The sequence below is a fragment of the Stegastes partitus genome, unplaced genomic scaffold (genome assembly GCF_000690725.1).
Source record: "Stegastes partitus isolate 25-593 unplaced genomic scaffold, Stegastes_partitus-1.0.2 Scaffold84, whole genome shotgun sequence".
Lineage (NCBI taxonomy): Eukaryota > Metazoa > Chordata > Actinopteri > Pomacentridae > Stegastes > Stegastes partitus.
The window spans coordinates 291,529-316,357 of record NW_007577815.1 but is presented as its reverse complement, the minus strand read 5'-3'; the positions used below and the strand labels follow the sequence as shown (position 1 = coordinate 316,357).

At 40.2% G+C, this 24,829-nt stretch overlaps 1 protein-coding gene across 1 annotated transcript in view; it reads left to right on the top strand.

The window, feature by feature from the left end:
• Positions 1 to 24,829, top strand: part of zmat4a (zinc finger, matrin-type 4a) — a 144,219-nt gene that overhangs the window by 21,108 nt on the left and 98,282 nt on the right. Inside the window, 1 exon segment of the mRNA XM_008276959.1 lies at positions 12,903 to 13,004. Within this exon segment, the coding sequence (XP_008275181.1) occupies positions 12,903 to 13,004 (102 nt within the window).

Below are 24,829 nucleotides of genomic sequence, written 5' to 3'. Positions count from 1 at the left end.
TTTTATTTTTTTGCTTTCCTATTAATTATTATGAATCTGAAAGTAGGTAAACCTAATTGCTTTTTTGGATACCCGAGGGACAGTCATCAGCTCCCAGGACTGGCAAGTCAAAAGCAAATGCACTATCGTGTATAATTTATAAACTTGCTTAATACTGGTTAAATTAAATTCTCTTTATCATGAATTATACAAGGCCCTCTATCTTCTAAATTCAGTAATGACCAAATGGGCGGTAGTAGTGCTTCAGGATGACTGGAGATCAGGGAAATGTTACCTGGATTTGAACGTGTGCTGCGCTATCTGGCTGTTGGCTTTGGATGGAATTAACATTGTGTAAGGAAGGACGGACGATGGGGGGATGAAATATATTCACCATGCGCCTCCAGAATTAAATTCTTAGTTCACAATCTTTACCCTTTGAGAACTTACAGGATGTGGGCACTGAGCAGGACAAAGCCTGGAGGAGTTGTGAGTTTAAGAGGGCAAAGATACTATGTGATGAATTTGAGCCACAAATTATACTCCTCAAATCACAACAGGCAGACATGAAACAAATTAACATCACTCAGTGTGACATGTTCATTGCAAATAAACAACCATTAATCTGCTTTGAACCATAGAAACAAAGATGCTTCTAAACTTGCCTGAGAATTTTTATGTTTTTAAGTTTTCCTCAGCTTCACAATAACCCAGTGACAGCTGTCAGTGCATCCACAGGTAAATTACAAACAGGAACCGCTAACAGCTAATTTGGCATGCTTTTGACAGTGCTGCATTACCTGAAGGTTTTATTGCTTTCAATCATTTTGTTTCCAAACTATGCTGACATGTTGGTGTGAACAGGTTTCCCTCAGATAGGTCAGCACAAACAATTTTGACGTACTACACTTCTACACATTTTCTTCTAATGCAGTCTGGTGCACCTCTAGAGCTATTAGATTGCCAGAAAACATTTCCTACAGACATTCATCGTCCCCAGAAGATAAATCTCAAGCACTTTGGAGATCCACTTCCTTTTTTAGGACCACCAGAAGGTTTACATTTTGGGATTTTTGACACTTCCAGACACTGGTTTTTCACTTTTCCTCCACTTTTAATGTGGAAAAGACCATGTTATTGATGCAAAAAGGCTTTCTGGGACGTTGCTGAAAATCAGTAGGTGATTGTATTTATTATTATGGTGGAAGGTAAAAAATAATCCACATATGTGCTGAGGGCAGTAGGAAATCAATCACTGTAAAATGTCCAATTAAGATTTTATCCTACAGATCACAGACACACAGTGATCACAAAACCCTACACAGCTTAATATTCTCTGTCTACCAATCAATTCTCTGCAGAATCTAAATATTTGCTTCATCGCAGTGCTATGTACAACATGTCGGTTTGTAAAGTCCTATCAACCTACAAAGACCAAAACCAAGTCTTGTCTAATGTAAAATAAGCATTGAAAATAACTAAACTGAAGATTAAATGTACACTCACCCTTAAAGATCTGTTTGTATAAATCTTTGGTGCACTCTCTCCGTCCTCTCTGTGGCCAGACTTGCCCGCCCGGTGCAACAACGGGACAGCTGGAAGCACATTTGGATAAAGTGTTCAAGGCTGGTGTCAATTATGGCTTTTAAGATGCCTCTCTTTTTAAAAGCACCGTGCTCCGTGCTACATCTCTCTGACAGTTTAAGGATGGAAGGAGCAGACTGGGGCTGTTCTACATCAACTGCTTCTCTCTGGAGGCATCTTGAGTTCTATGGGGGAAGTGCAGATCCCCTCAAATGAATATCTTTTCATGATGTTTCTCTCATGCTTTTGTTTGTTTCACGTCAAATGTGTCCTCATAGAGAGCATAGAATGTTTCTGTTATGTTCAGGTGGAAAGCAACGGATTGGAGAACCGTGTCCAATAAAATTCCCCCTTGTGTATAGTGACATTAGGTTTACTTAATACAGTAGCATTCTGACTTAAAGGACGACACAACAGGTGGCAATAATATTGCCTCTAGGCGATAGTAGCTCAATGCAGAATAAGGTTCAGTGGTAGGAGGCAGAACTGCAGCAGTGATGTTAAGAGATGTATCTTGGTTTGAGAATTATTAGATTGATTTCCATTTTTTGCACTTTAGGGGTGAAACTATTGCTATTTCTTTAAATGAACCGACTCATTTTATATGCATATCAATAGTTGATATAAGGAATCATTAAATACTGTTTTTCTCAAAATTTGTGGCAAATTTGGATGACCATTAATTGGTGCCAAGTGCAGTCTGGTGCACCTCTGGAGCTATTGGATAGATAATCAGAAAACCTTTCCTACAGACATTCATGGTCACCAGAAGATAAATCCCAAGGACTTTGGTGATGCACTGACTTTTTTAATGACCACAGGAAGGTTTACATTTTTGGATTTTTGACACTTCCAGACCCATTTTTTTTTTACACTTTTCCAGTTAAACATCTATCGATATTTTGCCATAAAATTTGGTGCAGATATTCTAGATTCCTAGATGATGTATTGTAATGACTATGGTGATTCCCTGACTGTATATCTAGAAATAGTGGTATGACGACCTTTTGATTGCGAGGGATATCAGGATTCTGACTTCAGGGATGTAACAAACAAACAAGGAACCAATTCTGTCAATTTGCAAGGTGGGTCTCTCTGTGTCATTACTCTTCTTCTAAATCCATTTCTGGTTCTATCACATATGGATGACTCACTCCAATATTTCAACTTGCCCTTGTGTAGTGTAGAGATGTTCTATAGCGTTTGAGCAGAGTGGAGAAAGAGAGACTTAAATCTACACAGCAGTGTAGAGTTACATCTAAGCGACTGAAAGGGATTATTTTCATTGTAAAATGTGTCCAAATATATGACTTTGATTCACAGAGATGGATATTTAAGGGTTAAATCAATGACCAGCAAGGGACTTTAACCAGGACTGACCATGACATTTACACACAAACTACTATAGAGTATTACCTTCTCTTTCATCTATCCACAGCATCGTCAAAATAATAATTTGTTAAGTATGCACAACCAAGGACCTGCATAAGAATGGCCTCACTTGTATGTGAACACCAGCACATAATTAAAAACACTGCTGTGCCTTGGGACAACCTCACACAACCACTATTAGGGCTTTGGGCACTTAATCATCCACAGAAGCATTTGCTAATCCTCACACAGTCTGGAAAAGATACACAATTGGCCCAGACCATGACTGTGCTTTTGATCTTTAAGATGTGTCATATGACTGACCCACCTTTCCTTTATTTACGCACAGTCACGACATCCCTGCATCCTTTGTATGCTGAGAAAAGGCTCACCATGCAGCATGGGTCATTACTAGAGAGTCAGTATGTCCATTAGTACTTTATTAAAACTGTGGTCACTATGTGTTGATGTGATTGGCATTGAGGAGAAAACAGATTTTAAAATATGTCTTGTTTTAAACTTGGCACCGATGTCAAAGCCAGAATTTGTGTGTTGTGACAGAAGCCGTGCCCTGCAGTGCTGGTGATCAGAATTTATTATCTGGGCTGTCCGCAGCCAAAGGGACACCTACCGGAAAGACCAGTGTGAGTCCAGCTCGTCTGCATGGGCATTCGTCCAGCTCTCCAGCTTAACACTCTCCCTAACGAATTACAACTGACCTTTTATAGCTTCAGCATCTGCTGGGCACTCACTGCTGTGACCGCCCTTTCATCTCTGCACTACTTCCCTCCCACTGTTTCATCAGCTTTTTCTGTTTCCTCCCCCCAGCCTCAGGCTTCCAGCTCTGCACAGCTTGCCTCTGCTGATTTGCTGGGGGCTTGTCATAGTCAAAGTCAGACGGTAAACAGTGTTGACTGGGTGTGAGGAACAAGCTGGCTTCCTGCTAATTTGATTGTCTGTGTGAGGTGTGCGGCATTGTTACCTCTGTGACTTCTCTGTCCCTTGTTTCTCCTTCACCAAAGTGCTGATATGACTTCCGTAATGAGCTCATGGTGCTGCGCTGAGAGAACCCAGCTGTAATGATGCTGACAACAGCTGCTCTGATCAGATATTGATGATTGAATTGTGTAGAAAACCCCCTGTCGGTTTACGATTGCGATGCCTCCCCTTATCCAATTACACTGGGTGAAAATTAATATTTTTCTCATTTAGAAGAGAGTCAACCTCTGGCAATTATAGCAGTGTGTCTGACAGTAAAATCCATTAGCTAAATGAATTGATCGCCAAGGAGAGACACATGTTAATTCAGCGAGCGGTGCTTGCTCTTTGGAGAGCTGCACTTCACACTCAGCAGGACTTTTCCTGGTTTCATTCTCATATTGCTGAGTGACAGACACACCCAGAGAAAAGTGTTGCTTTCAAGCAAAGGGTTCAAAGATAATTCAGTTTTTTTTTTCTTTTTACAACTTTGGCCTTCTGTGGTTTTTGCCTCCATTTCTGTTCTCAAAAAGTTAATTGCTAAAATGTGGGACTGCAATAACATTTCTCCCATGAAACCTGACACAGCAGAAGGCCACAAGAGCTGATCGACGGGTTTTAAGCCTTAGTTGGCTAAATTTATTTGGAAGAGAAAGCAAGAAATAATAAATGTCATTTTGGACTATTGAGCTGTCAGATGTGTTTATAGTTTTGTATGTATATCTAAATGAAGTACTTCAACGTTTTATTCATAGCTTGAACTTTCCCAAAATTGGTAAAAGTGCCACAAATTATTCCTTATACACAGTTATGACTGGTGCTGAATTTTTTCTTCAGTGTGGACTGTGTTGGGGAAAATCCCACCATCAGTGGAACTGACTGAACAGCATTGTAAAAAGCCATTTGACAGGTGATATACTGTGACTATATATCACTAGCAGGGTGTTCTAAAGCAGCGTATTGCCACTGTTTAGCACCTGAATACTGGCAAAGTGGTAAGGTACCACCAATCAGCCATTTTCAGTTGAATGTTGGTTGTATTATCAGGAATATTGGTTCTGTAATGATAAAACTGAATGTTCTTTTATTTTGGCAGTGCCAACCTTAAACTCTGGTAGTACCATCGAACTAATGAGCTGCTGACTGGAGCGAGGCCGAAACAGTAACCCTCCAGACTTAACTGATATCACAACTATGCTGCTGAGTGTGAATATCATAAATGTTTGAAATGGTGCAGGAATTGGACACTATCATGACAGAACACATTGATTGGAAGCAATACATCAGAATGAAAAAAAGGGAATTGGGAATTGTGTCTCATTCACAGTTTGGTCAACTGCTGAGTCAGTCACTTCCTGTTGGTGACATTAGAGTGTGTATACATTCTCACTATGAACTATGGGAAAGTCCATCAGGAAAGTCTGCAAATATGTCGACTTACAACCGTACAACCCTGAGGCCTCAAGCACTTAGCAGGAATGCAGCTCAGAGTCCATGAGTGTGGATGTTAGGATCTTTGGCCCGGGTCCTTCACACAGGAAGTATGGACACAGAAATGAACCAAATGTAGTTTGCCATTGCGCCCGGGAGCTTTCTACATGGAGTTTGCATGTTCTCCCCGTGCAACGTGGGTTCTGTCCGGGTTCTACGGCTTCCTCCCAGAGTCCAAAAAACATGTTGAGCTTAATTGGTGATTGTAAATTGTCAGTAGGTGTGAATGTGAGTGTGCTTGGTTGTCTGTCTCTAAGTGTAGCCCTGTGAAAGACTGGTGACCTGTCCAGGGTGTCCCCTGCCTTCGCCTGCAGTCAGCTGGGATAGACTCCAGCCCCGCGCAAACCTAGTGAGGATTACGTGGTGAATATATAATGGATGGATGGATGTGTTTAAGTAACTTTTCTTCACTGGACAATTGAAAAGGGATGATATACCAGTGCCCGCGATTAACGAGCTGCCACAGTATGTGGCCTTCCTAAAATAAATGGTCCATTTGATCAACTGCGGCTGACACAGTGCACCCCTCGATAAACTCGGGCTACTGTTGTTCACTCTGCTAATGCAAAAAATATAGACTGTATATAAGAGATGGACATAGCCTCTCAGTCTAAAAAGTGAAACCAATGCAGAAATGACTTTAAGATTCATTCTTCTAACAGCCAGAATGGGATGACTCCTCTGTTTGCAAAAAGAAGTCTGCTTGTACAGAAGTCTATGAGAAAATGACCCGACCTCTCACTTGATTAGTTAACTCAGGAAACATTTTCTGAGTATGTTTAAGGTCTGAATCATCAGTTTCAAGTCTCCTTCAACGCAGCATGATGTTGATTTTATAGATTATGGTCCCTTTTAGAGTAAGAAAGAGGACAACCTGGATGTGTTTTCGAGCAATGTGACCTTGTGATTGATATGTTGCAGTCTCAGTCTGATACAGCTCATGCCCATTACATCTGGTTTTAAAAACACAGGATACACAATGACGGGCAAATGCTAGCAAACAGTTGTCCACCAGTGAGTGACATCATGGTCATTACATCGATCTTTCATATTCAGTGTACGGCAAAAACAGATAAAACTAGCCAGCCGAGCTTAAAAAAGAATTGCCAAACCAGTGTTGAAGCTTCTTTGAAGGAAAGAATTGTGGGCAAATGTGAAGCTGTTTGCTGATGTTGTGAACAACAACTGCCTCGCAGTAACATTAGCTTGGTTTTTGGCGTGAATGGACACATTAGTATACAGTGTAGTTTAGTGTGCCGGTTGCAGTCAAGTTTGTCTGAATGAATCACATTTCAGTTCATTCTTTTATATTAAAGTGGGAACGATGTGGCACACAAGCTAAATTCTAGTTACATAACTTTGTGGGCTACTGGTTCTGTAATTGTCTTGAACTCAAGCTGGTCTGTCTTTGTAGCACTGATTTAAATGAGGTCATAAGTACAAGTTCATTATTCAGTAATCTGAAACTGAGGGACTCTGTCTCTGTGTGGAGCCTTGCTATTTCTGGAGGACCGGTGGAGTAAAAAGCCCTAATGTGTGTTTTGATGTCTCAATGTCAGCATGGAACACTTAATTCACTGTTCTTTGTACGACTACAAGACTAAACTGTGACCTCTTATGGATGTTGCCCCTTCTGACGTCTACATGTTTCCAAATTTACAGCCCTTACTCTGGTGTTATTAAATGTTTGTAATTGACCTAACTGATGGTCAAAACCATGAAAATAAGTTTCAATGTAAGGAATTCTTTCATAAGAAAATGTCTTCTGTACTCCTTTTATTAATATTTATGTGTTTCGGACTTAGTGCTAACAGGAAAATAAACTCCAATCATTATCGACTTTACATGCGGACTAAAAGTAGGCTCTACAGCTAAATACTTTCTGGTCTCCAGTGTGATGATGCATTATGAAGACAAATCATGAAAATAAACAGCAGCTCATTTCTTTTCTTTATCTGTTTATTCCACACTGCAGGGTCATGACAATTCACTTTCAAACTGAGATGAAAATGCAAACGGTGTAAGAAGTTCCTCTTGCTGGGGAAAATAAAGTCTTAGATAAGAGTTGTTTTCGTCCCAGGCTGCTGCTGCTGCTGCTGATGTTGCTGCTGCTGCTGATGTCTCTGCTTCTTAACAGAATTTAGGGTGATTAATCATTTATTTCCAGCATCTGTGCACCCCTGCTAAAACAGGCAGTGGGCCCAACACTGGCACAGGCTGATGGAGCTCTCAGAGGTGCTCATTTATGTTGTTTGTCCCGTAGAATTGGAACAGGAAACAACGCTGCTCTTGCCTGATTACAGGACTGAAGAGGAGCGTGGCGTCGCTGATTTATTTATACTTCTCTTCTTCCCCTTGCTGTTTGTCTGCAGACACCTCTGCCCATGACATGTTTTATTCTTGTCCCGAGAGTATGGCTGTAGCCTCTGGGCTGCCGGATACCACAGAGCAGAAGGGCAGAGGCTCAAAGGCACAGTGCTTCCTGCTATAAGTCACTGCCAAGGCCATGTCATGTCCTGGAAAGGTGATGCTAAATGCTAAAGATGAAAAGAAAGTCTGCAACCCGAAGGTCATCCTGCTGTGATGGAGAGTGATCCAGCTCAGTGGATCACACTAAACCAGCACAAAATTAAATTCATTGTAAAGCCTGAATGATTTGATCTCATCACACGACACATCATATATGACGTGTCAGTAATCAGGATAACAAGAAAGAGCAGCGCAGGTTGGACAAAGATGTTCCAGTAGCATGTGACAGTGTTTCTGCTTCCATATTTGGTCTCAAGATATAAAAAAAGCGGAATTTAAAGTTATGAAACCAACCTTGTTCACTGGCTCACTGCTAACTTTTTCTGACTGCTGTTTGCTTCTGGGCAGGTCACGTGCAGAGTGTTTGTCAGTTTTTGCCTTAAAGACACTTCCTGCTGATAGAAACGGAGCTGATGGAAACAGTAGGAGTGAACCCAAAACTTAAAGCTGCACCCCTTGAAAACCGAAACAGAGCTGAAAGCTTCTCACAAGTGAGCTATACGATCTCTGGTGAATTTCTGTGGAAGGGGTCATTGTTAATCGACAAAAATATCGATTAATGCAGCTTTAATGTTTTCATGCCCACGCCACACAGTACTGATTTTAAACTTCTCCAACACAGGCTAAAATATATCGACCTTTAATCCCTACTAGGTCTGAATCCCTAAAAATCGTACAGTTCATGCAGTAATGTAACAGTCACGTCTTTCATTAGATCAACCCTCCTGGCATAATGCTGCTATCTGACCTGGAAGGGGCACATTTTTTCATTTCCACTCTCTGACTGTATCAATTATTTTCATGTCTGGTTTTGTAAGTAATCAATGGCCAGTGGAAAAAGGCAAAGAATGCTGATGCTGTAGCCTCATGAACCAACAGCCAGTATTGAGTGAAACAAAGCAAAGCGGTGTCTTTATTTATGTCGTTCAAAGCCCACACAGTTTTTGTTTTTTTATTGCTCTGTTTACACAAATTTAGCCTCAAAGCTCAAGTTGAGATAACCCTCATGACATCAGGGACATTACACACAGGCTGAGTGGTGCTCTGCATGAAGAGTAAACAGACCTAATGTGGATAATCGGTGGAGTGTCTCTATTTTGAGCTGCATTTTTTTTATATTTGAAAGCTATTTTTCTAAACCGAGTTAAATAAATTTCTGCTTTGTTTTTTCTATAGTTGTGTTATAATTCTGAATATATTTACTGTCATTCTTGTGTTGATGCAACTGTGTTTTTCTCTGATAGGCACAACAGGTAAACATATGTTGCAGTTATGATTTGTGGTGAACATCTTAATAACGAGGCCACCTGGATGACTCAACAGTTTGATTTTTTTTTAGCTAAAAATGACCAATTCATATTTGAGGGGGTTCGTGCCAATTTGCTAGTTTTACAGAAAAATGGGGTCAAAATTTTGTGTTGCCAAAAAAAAATAAAAAATCCTGGTTGTTGGAGGAGTCATTATATGCATCCAAAGATGTTTCAACGTTGTCCAGAGACAGAAACAGCAACTTTGTGATGACTTATTTAATTTTGCCTTTCCTTTTGCTGAGTGCTAAAGCGGGTCATACCACATTTACTACTTTTTGAGAAAAATAACTGGTTCAAGGTTTGTCTTGCTGAACAGCATTGAAGAGTTTACATCATAAGGAACTAGAGATACTTTCGAGGACCATGGGGTAGAAATAGATGCTTTGTGGTGTTTAGTTTTTATTTTACCTTACTGTACCTTGAGTTGAGTTTTCACGGGGCTTGAGGTTGCGCTGTCCGCCATCTTGAATCACATGCACGCTATAATGGTCAGCAATTCCTGTGGCTTGGCCCAGTTTGACATTAAATTTTCGTGTCAAAACCACAAACTTTAAAGTGACATTGTCACATTACTGGTGGGCTGTTGGTTGGACCACTTTGCCACAAACTAGTTGACCAAAAAGCATAAAACTCTACGTTGAATTTTGTGTGGTTTGGCCCACTTTTGCACTGAAACCCTCATATGCAGTTGCAGTCAGAGGTTTGTATACGCCTTAGACCAGGGGTCGGCAACCTTAAACACTCAAAGAACCATTTGGACCCGTTTCCCAATGGAAAAGAAAACACTGGCAGCCACCAAACCCTTTTGACATCTAAAACGAAGATAACACTGTATATATGGTTTTTACTTTTATGCTATGTATAAAAAAAATAGTGTGTTGAATTTATGAAATCAATGAACTGCTACAGAGAAAACCAAATTTTATTTCTGCATGCAACAAAAACATTTTAAACTACAAAAAAAAAAAAAGACGCTGGATTGAAGGTTGTTTTGAAATAAAATAGTCAGTGTCTATTTGAGTCCTCCTCGTTTATATGAAATAAAAAGCCAAACTTAAATTATCCACCTGCAGCAAAGAAAAAATGACATGTGGTTGGCCTGCAGACTGCAGCTGGGACTACTGACCATTAATTATGGTTAACTAAAATAAAATACATTTAAATTCAAATACTCATTATTTATTTTCCAAAGCCATAAGGAGCAGCATCAGAGGTATAAAAGAGCCACATGTGGCTCCGGAGTCACGGATTGCCGACCTCTGCCTTAGAGAAAAATGTTCAAACTGAAATACTTTTGTACCTGTTTCCTTCAGCATCTTTCCAAGGTTATTTGCTTTTCACAGCAATGGATGTTAATTTCTAGGAAACAGAACGTGCCTCCTCCTGAGTGGTATGATGGTTTTATGGTGTTTATACTTGCGTACTGTTGCTTGTACAAATGAACGTGGTATCCTCAAGCATGTGGATGCTGCAGATGAATCAGACTTGTGGAGATCAGCGTTATTTTTACTGAGGAAGCTAAGAGGCTGTGAGTTTAAAGGCAGGTCTTTAAATATATCAACAGGTTACACCAATAGAGCCAAATTACGACAATTAGCCTGTCAGAATCTTCTAAAGGCATCGCATAATTTCCTGTAATTTTCCTTGCTGTTTAAAACTTAAGTCAACTTAGTATATGTGAAATTCTGACTCAATGGAATAATGATCTGGGAAACTAGAAGTGAATTGATCTCTCTTGAATAAATGACATGTGTCACACATAGCTTCGAAAATATGTGGAGTGGGTAAAACATACTTTGACCAAAGTGTATGTAAACTTTGACTGTAGCTGTACGTACATTGTCAAAAACACTCAGACTTCTGATTTTAAAAAATCTTTAAACACTTCATGTTGCATGTTATGTATTTTCAAAAAAATAAGTACAGGCTGCTTGTTGTCAGATTTTTTAAGGCCTCAAATACCACATATTAGTTTAAATTACAGTCAGATTTTAAAAAACAAACAAACAAAACAACACTAATACTTAACTGCTTTCTGCAGTCGGTGGACACTTGAGTTTACAATTTGTTTACATGGAAAACTCACTGCTTATCAACCACAAGTAATATCTCTATCATACAAATGTGGGTCTTAAAATCTCTGGCAACTTATAAGCAACAAATACGTAAAAGTGGTACTTCTACTTCTACCTGAGTGTACTGAGTGTGAAAAGCTTTCAGCCTGAATGTATGCCAATGAAGTGCTTAAATAAATAAGTGGATATAAAATAATTATAGAAGGATGTAAGATCAGGGAAAAAACAGATGCTGCAGAGAGGGGTTAAAATTCTTCCATCTCCCTCATTTCGTCTTTACTTGGAGACTGCTCAAACTTCTCCTATTTATTATTTACTGTACCTGTAGCTCCAGGCTAAAAACAACTCCCTGGCCCCAACCCACAGAAGTCATCATTTATTAACTGATCATCAGGAGATGATTGAGGGAATACACCGCACACCTTACAGCTGAGAACATTTAATACACTTAACTACATTAAATGATAAAACAGGCTCGTATTTATCCACCGACAGAAGTCTAGTGAGCTCAAGAATTTAAATCTGTAGGGGTCCAGCATCTGAAATCCCTGATGTTCCTGCAGTTGATATTTATAAAGACTTATTAAAGCTTGTTGCCATCTGTCCTCCTTTTACCGGCAGCTCTGGTGTTTTCACAGCCATCATTTGAATGTGAAATAGAGCAAACAAGAGCAAAATATTAGCTTTAGCTTGTAAAGTTTCTCTTTGTTTGGTTTCTGGGAAACGTATTCCAACTAGGTGGAGAGACTTTGCTTTTATTCAAACACAAGCTCAGTCCTCGTCTGTCCTGCAGCTCCTAATGAAGATGTGCCTGAGTAAATGGGGAGGAGCTGAGCTTGACTGCTTCCAAATATGAAATGTGAGCCCCTAATGGAAGCCGGGCTGAATTAGTAATAGAAAACAGTCGTGGCTCAGCTGTGGAAATAAAAGCTTTTTACAACCGTGTCTGTATCAATCTCTCTTTTTTTTTTCTCCAACACACAACCCAAAGTTCTTGTATCGGTTTTAAGGAATTTCCAGGAAAACCTCAGTCAGCATGATCTGCTGTTTTTATTTATATATATCGTCATGAAACATAAGTTTGTGGCTGAAGTTTTAGTAGGATGTTTGCTACTAAATGTTTTTTTCTGACTCATTGCTTGCAAAAGCTGCTCAGCATCTGTCACTAACTCAAATGCTTGAGGTAATGAAATATTGATTAACAGCGATGAAAGTATGAAACGAGATCATTGTTTACTTGCTCTATTACATCTTGGTTGGTTTGTCCCTGCTCCCTGCGGACTGACAAAACACGGCGGCATGATAGCGACAACAAAAATCAGATGGTCTTTTTTGGTAAATACTTAATCTTGTTGATGTCATTTTTTGGCATTTTCTTTTTCTGCACTTCAGTCAACTGAGGTTTGGACTTGCACTTTAAATAAAATAACAGATTGTACCTGACTTCATAGGCCTTTCATTTGACATCTTAGGATGTCTAAAGTGTGTTTTCGAGCAGTTTGTTAATGGAGGAGAGTTGGAAAGTTGTCAGCATTGTGTATGCACCTGCATAATTAACAATGTCTGCATTTGTGTCTTTCTCCAGATGAAGTCAACAGAGGTGGACCAAGGGCTTTTCACAGACAGCTACTGCAAAGTGTGCAGCGCTCAGCTCATCTCCGAGTCTCAGAGGGTCGCCCATTATGAGGTGAGACACCACATTACCTCACATGACTCTGATACAGTGAAAGGCTCGGGGTCGCACTGTTTTGGCTGTGCCTCCAGAGACAGTTGTCGGATCTATACACCTGAGCCCTGCAGCGTGCACACTGTCAACGAACACACAACGCATCTGAGTTTACAGTCTTTTTTCAATTTTTTTTTATTAAGCCTTAGTTGACAGGAACCTGGGAAATAAAGGCATAATTGTAGGAGAAATTAAACTTTGGCTGTAATTTTCCCTCGGCTCATGCATACTTTTTTTAAAACCCAGATATCATGAGGCTCTATGTGCCGTGACATTTTAACCCCAACTGATCATGCTGTATTCATTTTGACAGTATAATTACAGCCAAGAAGAAAAGCACAGCTACAAAGCATTTTAAACTGGGGTGGCACCAAGCTTTCATATCTCTCACTTTGTATTGCAAATTGAAGAAGTGTGTAAACACAGGCGTCAAACAAAGCAGCAAATCTAGCAGTGTGAGCAGCCAAAAGTCATAAAGACCCACTGAGATCAGTCATATTTATACAAGAATAATGAAGTACACACATTGAAAGACAGTTATACTCTATTATTAGTGTGGCTGTTTGGCATCCACTGATGGACAGTACTGTGCGTGGACATTACTTTATAATGGATCACGTTGCTGCTATGCCTTTACTCAGAAACAAGCACTAAAAAGATTACACACTGATTGTTTCGCAGCACCTCCTATGAGTGGCTGTTCCCTTCCTGCTTCTATTCCTTGCCCCGTCTATTTTGGTGAAGGGGAATGGCGTCTACTACATCCCTCCTTTATGGCTTTATATTTGTGGTATTGTGCATGCATGAGAAGCTAGCAAGTGATTCTCTGCAGATATGGTATTGTTTTGGGAACTGTACTTATGTTACTGGGTTCAGTCACCAGGTACCTCAAAGGCGAAAGTAGGGACACAAAGTCTTTGTGTGCAGTAAACATCACACAGTTCATGAAATATTTTGGCATGATTTTAACATTTAATGAGCTTTATTCATGAGTCACTGTCACATTTGTCAGCTGAGTGACTGTGTCTAATCGTATTTAGCCGTAGAATGTGGACGTTACCATAGGTTGTGTAGAAAATACGGACGTAGTTTCTGATTCCACGTACCTTAAACCTACATTCTTTCTAATGGGCGACTACTCTGGTTGCAAAAAAGAACAATGCAGAAGAAGAAGAAGAAGAAGAAACCTTTGCTTGTCACAAATACATTACAGCACAGTGAAATTCTGTTTTTGCATATTCCAGCTGGGAAATTGTGGTGCTGTCAGAGGACAGGGTCAGCCACGATGAGGCAACCCTGGCCTCTCTCAAGGGCCCAACAGCAGTAGCTTGGTGGCAATGGGTCTTGAATCCTTGACCTGATCAGTAAAGCAGAGCCTCAACCATTGAGCCACCACTGTACCTGCTCCAAATAAAGGGTAGCTCCAGAATGAGCCAGAAAAATCCCCATAGATCCAAGGAGCTAGCCTGGCACACCAGCATATTTTCTAGCACTGAAGCCAAATGATCATCTGGAGGATGCAGACATCAATCCTGCTACCTCTTGCATGCTACGCAAGTGTTCTACCATTTGAGCTAATTCCCCTGTACGGAAATGGATATTCTTCTCACTTGATTTTGTTATCTCAGTGAACTGCTCATTGCGTCTTGTTTGGAGAGGCCAGATAGAGTTAGCCCAATTCCAGACTTTAAAGTTGAAATTTGAAGACTCTAATGAGTGATATCATGGTCGCTTCATCCATCATTTATGTTGTCTATGGCCATTACAACTCGATTGCTCACTGTGTCTATGCTGATATGTTAATGTCAATGCTGCTTTGCTGTCAAAGCTCCCCCCACAACTAAGACTTCCTCTTTTTGTATTGCATTGGTGATTAAGCTAAGATTCAGTATTTACATTTATTATTATTCACATAAATTTAGTTGTGTCATCATTTAAAATAGTCGATTCCTTAACAATTCAGTGACTGAATGAAAAATCATTCTACATGAAGGTGTTCATCTGCAGCTTACCGGCGTATATACACTACGCTCTACACCTGTCATTCAGCTTGACACAGTAAAAGCCACTCTAGCGACCCTGATCAGTCACCTCAAGGACAGCGTGACTAAAGCAGACTGTTGGTTTCCTTCCTCCTGCCTGAGCTTTGTCAAGTACTGGACCTTTCCCTCTTTGCAGATGCTACCTCTCACTCACTGTCACTTTGAGTTGCACGACGAGTAAGTGTGACTGCAGACCTGCTGCTGCTGGACTTGTGCAGTAACAGGATGTGAAGGGACTCATATGAACACTGTGGTCTACTCAGAGTTAGCAGGGGTCGACTTACTGTTGTTGCCTGAGAGACTGGGAGAAAATTGTTTGGGACTTTGAGTCAGTTCAGTATTGTTATTGATTTTGTGTTGTGATGAAGGCTGCTGCGCCGCTGAAATCTCATCAGTGAGAAATTAATTTTAAATCAATTTTGTCTGATAGTGTCACTTTGTCCTAAGTTTGCATTACTTTGTCTTTGAGTCAACGTCTCTTCTGCAACTCTTAACAAGTCAAACTCTATTTCCTGCAGGGCGTCGTGCTCGCTCTGCTGCTTTGGAATGCTATTTAAAGTAGCCTGAACTGTCTATGGGTAACAGGAGAACTGCTTTGTTCTGCAGGGCGTTGCAGGAGACAGGAAGTGGCTGTACCAATCCAAATCAAATATTAATTTTGTTATTGTGTGGTGAATGCTGAATACAGCACTTGGCCTGTTGCCTCCTGGAGATGGGGCGTATTTGGATTCTCTTTTAGCACAGTTAGGGTCTAATGCATCGTGACATGTTTGGGTCATGGTGACGACAGCAAGAACAAAAAAGCAGATGGGAACAAAGGACGTGTAAACTTAACTTTCAGATAGACGTGATATTTGCACTTCAGAAGATGAAGTTGTTTCTGTTTTGTTTGCATAGAGCTGTCTATAATTATTCCTTTTGTCCTGTGTTTGAAGAGTCGCTCTGTAAAGTGGCGAGAAAAGAATCAGACTTGCTTTGTTGAGGCTGTGATATAAATTGTCTTTGAGCAAAATATATTTTCTCAGTGATTGCTTAATGAGATGCCTGAGTTGAATGATACCCTGTAGAATCTGAGCAGTCATTTGGAAGGGCAGATTTTCCCTGACTTGCATCTCAATTTGCTGTCCAAGGATTCGTTACAGCATCAGAACATCTCCCATTAAAAAATAGGCATATTTGTTTGTAATAAATCAGAATGATGGTTGTGAGCGTGTAGGCTCTGCTGTCAAACAAAGACAGGACTCAAGATTATACAGACAGAAAGTTAAGGTCATCACGCTTCTGATGAAATGCATTCGTCTCATGGTGTCTTTGAGGCGACAGCGTACGCCACTCTCAGTAACTTTTTACAACTTTGTGCAGAATTGTGTGTTGTTGTCTTCATTTCAGTCAACCGGTTCTTTGGAGTCTTGGCTCTGACCTCCCCACCAAGGAAGCACCAAGCTCAGCACAGCAGGGATGGGAGAGTCTCAGTAATAATTGCCTCCCTCTGGGAATTTAGCTACAGAGCATACAGGTGCATTCTAGGTTGAGGCTTATGGCAGCTTGTATAGCAGCAAGTGGTAAAGCTTTCAAGTGAGCAGTGTGGCTAAAGCACACTTCCATCATGGATGTAGGGCTGGCTGACTGGATGAATAGATTGGCTATCGGTGACTGTCCATTGCTTGTCTGGGGCAAGTGCAAATTTTTGTCATATTTTGCTAATTTAACCTGTAAAGTACAACTCAGATGTTACAGTCATTCGCCATAAATGTAAATGTATACATTTCCAGATGTATACTGTATTCTGCCCCCGAGACGGAGATGCAACGTTACAATGATGTCTTTCTGCTTCTCCTCATTGCTACTATTGTTCTAGACTGCAAAGGCTGGCTAGCGGCTATGAGGCAGGCCAGAGTGAAGACAAAACCAGAAGTCTCCCTACTACAATAAAAAACGTTGAATCTGGAAAACTAACCACAAATACATCAGTTTATGGGAAATATTGCTCCGATGCCATTGGCCTTTTCTTCATACAATGTCCTCCATGAACATAACAGCAATCACAAGTTGTTTTACTGACAGTGGCAGGTTGGAAATTTTAACATATGAAAACATATTGAATCCTCCCAACATGCTTTCGATACACATTGCAGTAGGAGGAGTATGCACACTTGGGTTGACAGTCTACTAGCTTGCAGGCTTTGCTTCTTTTGTACAATTCAAGTCTGCAAATATGACAGAGATCAGAGAGCCAATGGGATGCAGGTGAGCAGAGGCTTTGAGGGCAGCTCGTTCGCCCTTCCTTTGAAGGGGTCCATTCAGAACATGCATAATTAACGAGCCTCTCTGTTGATGCAGGTAAAAGGTAATTACTGAAAATAAAAATCTGATTGTTAAACCTTCCATGAGTATAATAGGGATTCTTTCTCTCAAATGGGTAAGTTTTATAACTTTAACAGTCATTCTACATCCTCTTTTCAATGTTTTTGACAGACTGGTCATCTAACTCACTCTAATGTGCTGATCTCTGATCTATTCAATGTCCCTTTGAATTTTTCCACATTGCTTTAAATCGAATTTTTAAACTCCAAAGTTAAAGCAGCCTTTGGGTGACAGTAGAGACTGGAAATGTAATTGATCTTTAAACCTCCTTTTCAAACACATCAAAGCCAGGGCTCCTTGGCAGAGCGGATCAGAGCGGCCTCTAGTTCTCAGTTCAAAGACTCGTGTGGCTCATGTTAATTTATGCATCTGTCTCTTTGCATGTGTACTGGTTGGAGTGTGCACTGCAGCCTCTCCTGACAGGCTGCCCTGCTGCAAGCGCTGCAGGAGAGTCTCTTTTAAACTACTGCCTGTTACTTCACAGAAAAACTAGAATGGAAAGTGACCCGGGAGTACTCATTAACAGAGGTGTGGGAGTATTAGTGTGCTGGTTGCATGTTAATATCGAGGAACACAAACACATTGTAGTTCTTTTAATGACTGATTGTACAACATCTGTTTCCCTGATTTGAATCACAATCATCCAAGGATTTAACAGTACTAATAGAAGTGATTACTCCCAGCTAACAAGTTGATTAGCTATAGCTTTATTAATATAGCTTTATTTCAGGGGCTGCATCGTTCAGAGTTCTCATGCCCCAATTAATGCTACAAACATGTTGTATTTTACTGACATTGAAATTCACTTTGCCTTTATGTGAATTATTTTGAAGTGTACGCATGATGCACCCTGAGGAAAACGCACAGCAAAATCGAGCTTTCAACATAAACTGTTTGTATTAAACACTTGCTGGCTGGGAGATGTGTTGAAATTGGCATAAAAAATAAAGTAAGAGTGTTTTTCATCTATAAATTATTATAACAGATTCCTCCAGTATCTGTTGTTTACAGTTGCTACACACTACATGAAAAGCTTCTCCGTCTGTTCATTAAATCCCTGCAGCGACGTGAAGGTAGTAGGACAGATATGTTGATAAATCCGCAGCCTCTGATTTGAGATAAGGCTCAGTGACATTATGCACAGAGTCCACTGTTTCCACCTTCATTAAATGATCCACAATAACAACACACACCTCTACACAGAGTCTAGTGATGGTTCTGTGTGGGTTCAGCAGAGGGAGTGACCTCTTTCACATCAGATATACCCATGTGATCCATTGTTAATTTATAAATATTGATTAGTGCAGCTTTAAAGGGCATTCACATTCAGGGCTCATACACAATCAGGAAAATGTGGATTAAAGTATTACAGCTTTCCATTTATAGAAAAGTCCTGGATTTCCACCAAATGTCAAAATTGAAAGTGAAAATTGGGATCAGTTGACTAAATACACTGTCATAGTCTCACAGTCTGTGTAGATACAGTTTAGTGTGATTCAGTAGGAGGCAACTGGGCTTTTTCTCTGGTTTAAAGACAATTCATTGCTCATCCAAGAGGCTTCCTCAGGTCTGGTTCACCCTCAGGATAAAACAGCCAAACACCAGTTGAACAATGTTATATTATTCAGTTCAATGCAGGAAGGAGTGCACAGGCCTATATATAGGGGAGACTTAACAAGCACTCGACTAGCACATGGCTCAACATGAGAGCCAGTTCCTCAGCGCAAGACTCAGTAATCCATCTAAAGTATCAGGGACTCACTCTCCTCTGAGGACGGCGATGTGCTGGACAGAGAAGGCAGACGGTTTAAGGAAGGAGTGAAGGAAGCTATTTATGTTAAACAGCTGTCTCTAAACAGAGGAGGGGGTCTACAGCACCAATTATCAGGTACTTACAGTTGAAACCATAAGTTTACATACACAAAAAGACACAAAACCTTAAAAAAAAAAAAAATAATCTACCGTACATTCCGGACTATAAGCCACTACTTTTTTCACACACTTCGAACACTGTGGCTTAAGCAATGATGCGGCTAATTTATGGATTTTTATGATTTTTACAAATTTGCCTCGAGATGAAAGTGACATTGAGAGCAACAACGAAAGAGAGACTGAGGAAGTGTGTGGTGAAGTAATTCTGAGGCTGCGTAATTCCGACACTGAGGAAGAAGACTTTAGCGGTCTTAGTGCGCAGGAGGAAGATGAAGATAGTGATTAATGACTTTTCCTGGTAGGCTACTGTATTTTTTATTTTCTTAACCAGCTGTGTTACAGGCACTGTTTAGAAAAAAAAGCATTTATGTATACGTTTATGTCTTTGTGTATGTTACCAGCATTTAATTAAAAGTTTTAAAAAATCTTTCTGTGGAACGTCCTTCTGTGTAAATATCTTATGTTACAACGTGGACACCTGCGGCTTATATACAAGTGCAGCCTATATATGTACAAAATTTGTTTTCTTTTTAAAGTTAGTGGGTGCTGCTTATATTCAGGTGTGTTCAATAGTCTGGAAATTACAGTATGTGTATTTTTATACAGTGTATGTACACTTCTGGTTTCAACTGCATGTACCACACCTTCCTCTGTAACCCTGCCGCTTTGCACACACACCTTAAATGCTGCTATTTATGGATGCTTATTGCTCTTTCCTGCTTACTGTACACGCAGAGCTAAGATTCACCAGAGTTAAATTCCGTGTTAACGTGTACAAACCTGAGCAAAAAAGTTGATTCTGATTCTTATATGCAGTGCATGTGAGTCTTGGGCTGTCAACGGGTCTGAGCCATTTGATTCAGGAGTGAGAATAAATAACAGGAACTTCCCACCACTTAATTAGACCTGAAGAAGCCTCTTGGATGAGAGGTGAGACATTTTCTAGAAACAAAAAGAAGTCAAGTAGCATTCTATTAAAGTCCTTACGATCTCATTACAGTCATGTGTCCCTCAATGTTTCGATTTTTGCTGCTGAACTAAAGCTGTTCAGTTAAACTGCTTGGATTAATTGTAATTTCTAAAAGCGAAATCAGCAGTTTTTAAGCCACTGAAAGGAACCCTATAAAATTGTGTATTTCAGGAGCACACTACGCATGGCACTGCAGACTACCTTTAGCACAGGTTTATCTAAGGCACCGTGCATTTCAGCCACCTCAGCCTAAATAATCTCCATCCCCACATTCAGGGACAATGCCTGTCAACTGCTATTTTTCGGCACCAGAGGTTCTTTTTTGCAAAATGCCACAATACTAATACAAAAGCTTGCAGCACGTTTGACTTTTTCTCCGCAAGCTCACATGCTGTATTTTCAGTACACTGAAATGTGATTCTCCTAACAATACAGAGCATAATCATTCTGCTGGGGAGCTGGAAGAAGCAGCAGCCACAGTGACAATAATAGCAGTATACAGCAGCATGGGGGAGACTCTAACATTAGCATTTGGCTGACTTGTGCTATTCTGACTGCTGTGCTCTCTGTCCACTTCATGTCTTCACTAATTGGTTTCCATTATCTCGGATGCATTGCAAAATGAGTTTGCCTATCTATGTTTTATATGCTATTTTGTTTGTGCTGCTAACCGTATAGCAATCGTCTCAGTTGGTCTGTGAGAGGAAAAGAGGGTTTCAGAGTTCAGCAGTACATCATCAGATATAATGACTCTCACTACATTCTCTGCACTGTTGCCCTGCTATGGTTCTTAGGTTTAATTTCAGTTGTGCTCACCTGGGTTTACAAATGACTGAAGTACAGCGTCGCTAACCTTTTAGATAAATCGATGCCTTGTTGGCCTGCAGCAGTGTTGAAACTTGTGACGCTGGCATCAAACTAAAAGTTAAGAGGATGTTGTAGTGCTTCAAGATACCTTTTGTGCTATCTGGATCTAAAAAAAAAAACCCAAAAAACAAAAAAACAAAAAACATAGCTGCAGTTTAAACATTGTTTTAATAGGGATCAGCAATAAATTGAATTACAGCTGAAAGAATCAGTGGAATGACTGAAAAAACATGTGCGGCCAATATGCCTTGTTTAGCAAGAAGGTTTCTATGTTCTCCCTGTGCCTTCACGGGTTTTCTCAGAGGACTCTGGCTTCTGAATTGGCTGCAGGTACCAGCATGCTCTGTTTGTCTGTTGGCTCTGTGTACGTACCTGCGTCTCCTCCACTGTCACCTTGGATAGACTCCATCCCGCCAACCCTCTGCAGGATTAAACAGGTAATATCGTATACCTGATGGATGGATGATCCTGTAACTGTTTTTCAAGCAAAACATGTTCTAACCTAATTGCAACACAAGCCCTGTTTCCATATATTTGTCAAGCAAACTAGAAGCAAGCTTTAGTCTTGGCTGTAAAAACGAGTAGAGGAAGCCAGAAGTAAAAGCTGCTGTTTGCCAACACTGTAAAAGAAAGTTAGAGAAGAAGAAACAAACATTGACCATCTACAAGAAAAAAAGAAAAAGAGAAGTTTCCAGGAATTGTTTACAGTCGAGCAAGTTGTAATTATTATTTCATGTCGTCATTGCCATGTTTAATGGTGTCCAGAGGTGAAGGCAACAGAAGCAGAAACAGGCGTTATGCACAGTGACTAGTTTTCAGAAAAGTCGAAAACCACCTCAACCAAGCATAAACACTGTACTTGCAAAATTTTTGTTTTTCAATCAAGTGATTTGAAGTTCGTTGTGTTGATGCAGAGGTGCACAGTGGCTCAGTAGTTAGCACTGCTGCCTCTTAGCTAGAAGGTCCCCGGTTTGCCTTCTGGTCAGGATCTTTTTGCATGGAGTTTGCATGCTTTCCCTGTGCAGCGTGGGTTGTGTCTGCGTTCTCTGGCTTCCTCCCACAGTCTAAAAACATGCTGAGGTTAATTAGTGATTCTAAATTGTCCGTAGGTGTGAACATGAGTGTACTTGTTTGTCTCTCTGTGTAGCCTTGCGACAGATTGGCGACCTGTCCAGGGTGTCCCCTGCCTTCACCCTGAGTCAGCTGGGATAGACTCCAGCCTCCCGCCCACGACCCTAGTGAGGATAAAGTGGTGTATAGATGATGGATGGATATTTTGATGCAATGCTTTAAAATGTGTGTAAAAATTCATTATGGAAACTCAGCTCGCATGACTTTTTGTGTTTTCCACTATGTGACAAAAACTTAGTAGCTTTCAATATAGATTATTGATCAGACAAAATAACTAATTTACAAGATGTCACCTTGCACTTAGAACAGCATGGTGGGTATTTCCCCACTGTTTCTCAGCATATTTGTGCAGTAATTTAAAATGTAAGTATAGTTAGAGTTCAGCTTAGCCAAATGGTTGCAGTGTTTGCCACGTAACTGCAACACTGTTGTCAAACGTTAATGTTTTTTTTTAAAAATGCTAAAAAATAAATCCTCAACTAATGTAGTACTTAAACACATCAGCTTAGCAACATTACGGATCTCAAATCAAACTGATTTTTTCTTTTTAATACATTTCCAAACAGCAACTAAACCAACATGATCTATCCACACCAGTGTTAACGTTTGTACCTGCTGTCAATTTAGTTTCAGTCTTTTGATGAAAATGTGCTTTAGTTTAAGTTGAATTTCAGTCTGTTTATGTTTTGTTAGTTTTGGTGAACAAAGCTGAAAACATTTGAATATATTTTTCCTCAGTAGTCTCATTTGTACATGATTAACTCCTGTGTCTTCTAATCAATTGGAGACTGTACATGTCAACATCTTTATTTACAATGACCATGATTACAGCTGCTATTGGTATCATGAGGTTAGTAGAAAAGGCTCTGTGGTGTTCTGCTCTGCAGTGACATAACAGAATAATCTAGATAACATTCTCATTTCCAAACTCTGAAGCGCTCTCCCTGTCCGTCCTGATCACCCAGCATTAGCATTACTATGGCCACTTGTTCTCTCCACTAAAGTGCAGCATCTCATTCAGAAAATGACTCACTCCCTTGTTCACTAAAAATGCTGTTTATGAATTAGAGTGTCATCAGTAATCCTGGAACTGACTCATTCAATCTGACAGCAACGTGAGAAACATCCACTGAAACGTTACATCCCCATCCCCTGTCACTTTAGCTTACCTTGTCAGAAATGTCAGGCTGCTGTCTGGAAGTTTGTCTTGCTTGTTTTCTTACCACTTCTTATATAATATTCTTAATTTGTAGACGAGGTTAGTCCAACAGTTTGTCTGTCTCTTCCAAGAACTGGTAACCTAGTGACATTACTGACACGTCACTGAATGTAAGATGCCAGAGGTCACTGAGTGAGACTTTACATTAAAGCATGTGTTCATTCATCTGTCTTCTCATTTTGAAATGGTTCTTTATAATTAGCTTTAGTTTGGTTTAAACAAAGAAAAATAGGTCGTCAACAATTTTTTATTTTTTTGTCATAGTTTTTGTTGACCAACCACCAGTCAGCAACCACCAACCCAGAATCTTCAGTTGGTCTGGGTGTGGGACCCACAAATCTGAGAAACAAACCAACAAGAGAAACAAGGACTCATTGGAGCTCTTTGGAGCTTAAAAAAAAAACTTTTAAAATGGAACAGTTCAAGAAGACATAATCACTAATTGACATATACAGTGTGTTATTAGAGGCGGCAAGCAGCCCTTCTTTCATTTAGTGAGATCTTAAAGGCCAAAAAGGTTACAAACCATTGCTTTATCCTGAGTTTCTTATTGGATTCAGAACAGATAGTTTGGTGTGTTTTGTGAAAGGTGTTGGAATCCAAAAGCATCATCTGTTGTCATCTCCCCCTGTGAATCCTGTCCAGAACCTTGACCTTAAACAGTAAGATTGGTTAGACCTTCACATTAAGGTTGCATGTTGTTATACGTACTGTGATGTGGATCATAGCAGCAGGGCAGATGGTGTTGTGGACTGGCTGCTGGTAGTCCATTATTAAAAAATGGCCATTGTGAAAGAAGTTGTAAAGACTTTTACAGTGCATAACACAAACAGAACACAAAGAAGTTTAAAACAAATAAACAAACAAAAAAAAAAACAACGTACTTTTTATTGTCATGTAACTACGCTACCAGTCCCTCCTCTTCCTGTCCTCTGCATGGAAGCCACTGTCTTATCCTCATCCTCAATGTTTTGTCTGCTGTATTCCCACAATAGGCACTCCAATCAGGCCACTGAATATGTATGAAGCTTTAGATGTGTAGAGGAGACCACAGGGTCTAATAACTGTGCTTGGTTCTGCCGATATCATCTGCCTTCAAGGCTGCCTGCATGACTGTCTCATCCCCAGTTGTCCCCGTTTTCCAGCACTTGCATGTTGCTTGTGATTATCATTCTGTGAGGCCTCAATGTGTCACTCGGGGTGAATATGTGCTATTGTGCATAGAGTGGGCCATATTTCTTCCTTTCATCTTGGGAAAGGG